The sequence below is a fragment of the Octodon degus genome, unplaced genomic scaffold (assembly GCF_000260255.1).
Source record: "Octodon degus isolate 3935 unplaced genomic scaffold, OctDeg1.0 scaffold00019, whole genome shotgun sequence".
In the NCBI taxonomy this organism is placed as follows: domain Eukaryota; kingdom Metazoa; phylum Chordata; class Mammalia; order Rodentia; family Octodontidae; genus Octodon; species Octodon degus.
In genome coordinates, this window is record NW_004524595.1 from 23,067,106 (window position 1) to 23,073,246 (window position 6,141).

At 53.1% G+C, this 6,141-nt stretch overlaps 1 protein-coding gene across 1 annotated transcript in view; it reads right to left on the minus strand.

Annotated features, from left to right (window-relative positions):
• The window catches only part of Igfbp7 (insulin like growth factor binding protein 7), a 92,889-nt gene that overhangs the window by 16,955 nt on the left and 69,793 nt on the right, over window positions 1–6,141 (minus strand). Inside the window, exon 5 of the mRNA XM_012513856.2 lies at window positions 2,015–2,124. Coding sequence (XP_012369310.2) covers window positions 2,015–2,124 — 110 coding nt within the window. The remainder of the gene's footprint in view (window positions 1–2,014; window positions 2,125–6,141) is intronic.

The window sequence follows — 6,141 nt, forward strand, 5'->3', positions numbered from 1 at the left end:
TCTTGCCTCTAGCCTCTTTGCAGGGAGTTCTGCTGAAGGGTTCCTCTCTGGGCCTGCACTCTGGGTCGAATGAAGATCCGCGGACCCTGGGTGGTCTCACTCACTCGCCAGGCCTGGGCTCTGGGTCTATTCAAGATCCGGTGGTCCCCCGGGTTGTCTCACTCACTCGCTGGGCCTGGGCTCTGGGTCTATTCAGGATCCGGAGGGCCCCGGTCATCTCCAGGCTTTATAAATCTTACAGTCTTATAAATTTACAAACACTCCTAGAAGTCAGGTGGTTAGATTCGCCAATTCTAGGAAGTAAAGTTGTTACTTAAAGAATTTAATAATTAAAAAAAGAATTGCCCTGAAGCAATGGAGAGAATGCTTGAATGCTACCTTCTTTCTCTCCTTTTTTCGAGACAGCCTCACTCAGGAACCTCGAACTTGTGCCCATCCTCTTGCCTCAGCTTCCCCTGTGCTGCGATTACAGGCTTAGCAGTTTCTGTTTGCAAAGCGAGGAGTCCAGCATTCCCTTCATACAAAGCAGTTCTGTGTTCACACTGGATGTGAAGCCATCAGTGATCATGGCCCTGACTGTGCATTGCAGACGTTCAGTTGGGGGATGAGCGTACACAGTGGTCTGGGCCACGGCTGAGCAGGGGCAGGCGGATGTGGGCATAGGTCTGGCCATTGCCGGGGCATAGGGGTGTCCTCTCCTCTTGCAAGAACTTGCGGGTGCAGGCCCCACTCTTCCAGGTGGCAGGCGAGTCAGGAGCAAATCCAGGTTTGTGGGTTCCCGTTCACTTGCCTCACCATCTTTCCACCCCAGGGCACCACAGAAAACACAATTGTGCCATTGGAGTGGGGTGGGGTGTCTCTCCCCCACTGGCCACGAGGGGGCGCCAGAGGCCAGCGCTGCTGCCCTCCTGCGCTTGCTGGGCTCCCTGGCGGTGGGAGGCCCTGAGGTTCCTGCTGAGTTCACTCCACTGGGGATGGGCTGTGCTGGGCTGTGGGCGAGGCGACTGCGGTACCCCTGGGGTGACGCTGTGCGAGGGGTGGGGCACGAGGCGCTGAGTACAAGGTCGCCCACCAGTTCAGTCTGGGAGGTCTGTCGTGGGCTACATCCTGCTGCTCCTGGGCCTGCAGTCGCCCCACTTGTTTCCCTCTCGGGCGTGCACTTGTGCGCACATGTGTTTTCTTGATTTATGCTCCTTCTAGTCTGATAGGAGTTTCTTTAGCTGGCTCTAGAAAGGTTCCAATCTTTGGGCTCAGAACCCCTTGGGGTCCCAGAAGTTGTTTAATCTGACGGGCGAGGTGACTGAGGCCTATAATCCCAGCCTGGTGGAGGCTGAGGCAGGACAGCCTTAAATTCAAGGCTAGCCTGGATGACATAGGGAGTTCAAGGCTAGCCTGGACTACACTGCGAGACCCTGTCTCAGAAAACCAAGGCAGGGGGAGAAGAAAGAGGAAGAGCCATGCAGAGCCCTACCCCCCCCCCCCCCCTCAGCCAGGCCCAGCTCCTGCTGGAGAGCATAAGGTCTCCCGGCAGAGGGGTCCCAGAGGATCAGCCAAGCGTTTGGACTCCAGTGGCAGACTGTGGCCATGCGTTTGTTGAGAGGGGGCTTTCTTGGTCAGAAAGAGAGGAACTTCTTTTCTTTCTTTCTTTCTTTCTTTCTTTCTTTCTTTCTTTCTTTCTACAGGTTCTCCCTGTGTATCCTAGGCTGGCCCTGAACTTGCAGTGATCCTCCTGCCTCAGCCTCCCAAGTGCTGGGATTACAGAGATGTGCTACCACACCTGGTTCGCTACTCGATCTCTTAACCGTCACACTACACTGTACACACCAACACACACCGTTGTTATAACTCTGATTGCTGAGGTCTGGGCCAGGGTGCTGCTGTGTAAAGCAGGTGGGTCAGCTGGCCCACAGCTGTGGTCACAGTCTGTAGTGGACACAGGCGTGGCCCCAGCAGCAGCAGGCCTTGGGCAGCAGTTGGGTCCTGCACTGGTCAGGTCCTGACATCATGGACTGACCTTGTTCCAGATGAGCACTGGGGTTGGGATTCCGATGACCTCACAGCTCAGGTACACCTGGGCGCCGGTGACATTCCAGATGTCCTTGGGAGGTGTCACAATGGATGGACCTGTAAGAGAGCATGCAGTCCTGTGAGTCTCAGTGGCACAGTCTGGCCTAGCACAAAGCCACCACGGCCTCATGTACCCTCAAGAGTGGCTTGGCTCATTCATTGGAACACGCAAACCACCAAAAACATTTAGGAAGAAAAACCCCATTGTTAGCAAAATTATCTGCTTCCCCAAACCATGCTTCAGTGGGTTTTAATTTCCCAGCTGTTCTGCATCATCTGGGACTTTTCCTTTAGTACAGTGACATTTTAGTTCCAAGATGCTTTGGTCTTTCTTTTTATCAATATGTCTATTTGGAGAAGGATAAACAATCACTCACTCACTGTGAAATGAAAAGAAAATAAAATTCAAAGCTATTATGTGAAAATGCGCCAAGTACTCAGGCGAGACAAATGTTCCGCTTTGGGTAGGTTTAGGGTTAGGGTGTCAAGCTGCGGGTCCCGAGGTGGATCAGAGGAGCAGGAAGTGAGACACAGGGCCCTGGGAGCATATCGCAGTAGAAGGGCCTGGGGTCAGGGATGGTTCAGGGTCTCTATAGTGCAGGTTGGGTGAGAGCTGGTAGAGAACAGCGAATGCCTTTGGGAGAGGCTGCTTCCCAGCGTCCATTGCCCGCGTGGGGAGGCGGGGAACTGCTCTGCCCCTCACCTGGACATCCATCCCTTCTCCACCTCCACTCCCTGCAGTTCACAGGGCCCTGCTCGGGATCCTTGCAGCTGCTGCTTCAGAGGCGGCTCTGTCCTGGGCTTGGCCGGCTGTGGTCCCTGAGCCAGACCTGGCCCCTTAGCTGTATGTGCACAGGCTGCCAGTGAAGAACGAGCTCTGCATGTTTAAACATCGGGGAAAATCTACCTGTACACCCGCTGTCTCGGGGTGCCTTGGGGCGGCCATGGCGGGAAGGAGCAGCTGCATCCCAGGCTGTGTGGCCCCACAAGGGATGTGGCTGACTCCTGCCCTGATCCACCTCAGGGAGACCAGTGCCCAAATAAGATCATACTGGCTGGGTGTGGAAGGGATGCCTGTGAGCCCAGGTGGAGAGGGAGGCAGAGGCAGGAAGGTCAGGAGTTTGCGCACAGCCCAGGCAATTTGACTCAGACTTTGTCTTAAACCTAGGAAAATAAAAGGGGTCGGAGACGTTGTTCAGTGTGAGAGTCCAGGGCTCAATCCCAGTGCTGTGCAAAAGACGTCGGAGAGACGCTGCATTCCAGTCCCTTGGACCTTGCTCAGAGGTGAACGAGCGCACCCTCTTACACGAGCTCTGATTGGGTCCTGAAACTGCCAGATAATGCGGGGAGGAGCGTGTGGGGTGTGGCTCCCACAGCTCCGTGGGAGGAGAGGCTGAGCGCACGTTCCTCCCTGGCTGAGCCCTGTTTCCCCACTGCTCAGTCTGATCTTCAGGGCCTGGGGGGCCAGAGCCTGGACCCCCGCCAAGGCCAAAGCCTGCGGACAACGGACGCCTTCCTCCTTCCAGCCCCAGCTGCCCAGGGCTTCCGGCCCAGCCGAGACTCTAGCCGCAGGGTCATTTCGAATGGGTCCTGGGAAGGGGACAACCTTGCCTTCAGGCCTGCCTGGAAAATTTTCCGGAGCTAACAGATTCGAAGGACATGAAGTCCTCCTCTTGCAACAGGCTATTTCCAGCGTATTCATTTCTTAAAACAGAAAGGAAATGACCCTGGGGTATGAGACTTTCCCACTCCTCTCAAGTAATAGCAGCAGATTTTTGAAATATCTTGGGATGTATTTTTTTTTTTCTCCTTTGTAAGAACGTGTGCAAAGCAACCAAACGTGCTGAAAGCCCCTAATGTACCTGTGCTTCTCTCAAGCCTGGGCCTGGGTGGGAGGCAGCTGTGCCCTCCCAGCCCCTCACAAGGATCTCGCCCCGCCCATGAGCCTCCACACCCGGCTTCTCTGCCTGGGCGCCCACACTGGCTCTGAGAGCAGCGGGAACGGAGCAAAGCTGCCCCCCCACCACGCAGCACGCGAGGTTTTACTGGAGGCTGGGGGCCTGGGCCTGGCTTCAGCCTGCAGCGGGGGTGGGGGGGGGTGGGGGTCAGGAACACCCACGCAGGGCAGCTCCGCGGGTCCCCAGGACAGCTGTGTGTTTTCTTCACAGCATAATGTTAAGAGGATGGTCTAAGTTTTAATATCATTTACCTTTTCAAGTCTTTCCTTCGTTGCTAACAGTTTTTGAATCATGTTGAAAAAGCTTCTGGCTCTCTTAGTAAGTTTTGTACATACGTTTTCTTTTCTACAGTTAGTTTTTTGGCCCATCTTGAATTTATTTTCATGTAAACTATGAGGTTTAAGTTAAAAACCCCCACGCTAACCCCAAGGGCATCCATTCCCTTCCGAAGCACCTGCGGAAAAGCTCATCCTGCTCCTACTGGTTCCCTGATGGGCGCCTTTGTGGGGAAGCCGCTGGCATGTGTGCGCTCTTCCCAGACCCCCTTCTGCTGCTTCTATCTGGGGCTCCTTGGCCAATAACCATGGTGAACTTTAGCAATTCGTTATGCCACCTCCGAAGCACTTCACAGAGGGTAGATCTTTCTCTCCCCTCAGCCCTGTTCCAAGAAACAAAACATCCCAAGAGAAGCAAGATTTCTTCAGAAGCATTTTTAACTCAGAATACTTTGGATAAGAACCATCCCCAGGGGGTTCAAGAGGCAGACACAGCCAGCTGTGAGTTGCCTCTCTGTTCTCTGAACCCTTGGAATACATATGTCACTTGAGGAGAACGGGCTATTCCAAAGATGTGCATGGTTCTGTCTGGCCTGGATCCAGGCTGTGTGTGGGACTTAACATTGCACTGCTCAGAGACACCCATGTGCAAGGAGTTGGAGGATGGTGCTTCCTAAGCCCTGGGTTATTCTAACTATCCTTGGGTGCGAACATAGCTCAGCACAAGGTCCTAAATTTGATTACACACACACACACACACACACACACACACACACACACACACACACAGACTGGTAGGCTTCAACTATCCTTGAGCAAAATCTGGATTACTAACACAAGGGTAAGTTTAGCCAACAATATCCCAGCTGCCAAGAGCCAGTCTCCATGATGGCCTTGGGTTTTGATGTGTGATCTCTTGCAAAGGAAGCCTGATCAGTAAGTGATCAAACAGGAAAGAGATCAACCGACCTCTGGGAGCAGCTGGAGGCGGGCTGGGTTCAACCTGACTTTCTGTGTTGGAAGAGTCCCCAGGGGCTCAGCATTCACCCTCTTTACTTTGTGCAGAACCACGTGAGCAGGACATCTAGCTCTGGGCTCTGCCAACTTCTGTGTCTCTTATTTGGCCTAGAACTCCTCAGAGGGAATGGAGGTCTCTGGAGGGTGGCAGAACATGGCAGTGTACAGAAAGATGATCGATGATACATGAAAAGGATAGAGTGGAGGACACCATGACCCATGGGGACACAAAGCACAGGGTTGATATGAAAATAAGAGGGGTGCAAATGTTATGGGCTCTTATGACAACTATATCCTGCACCCACCACCCACTCCAGAAAACCATCACCCCACACAGCCGTCTGAAAATGATCTCAGTGCCTCCTGTCATTGTGAACTGTGCAGTTCACGTCAAGAAGGCTCGTTGGTCCTGCAATTCACGTCAAGAAGGCTCTGTCCTGCCAGCTATTTATTTATCTTTGGTCTTGTTCCACAGGACTTTAGGCTGCTCAAACATCTGTCTAGCAGACATCCTGTCTATAGAATGACCGACTGGCCACTGCCTCTTTGTCCCTTGGTCACTCAGACAACTCTAGAAAACCACCATGCTGTCCACAGTGCTCCTTTGTGGCTGATGGGAGAAGTGGCCCCAGGCTCTCTGCACTCAAAGCCACCATGTTTTTCTGACTCAGATGCTATTTCCAAACTAGGCTACCCTTTACTTATCTTACACAATTCAGTTCTCATCTAATCTCCTCTGGTCCTTCAAATTCTCCCCAGTAATCCATGGCTAGCCTCCAAGTTCATATTCTTATTCCCCTATTTTTGTAACTCCCAACTGTGTA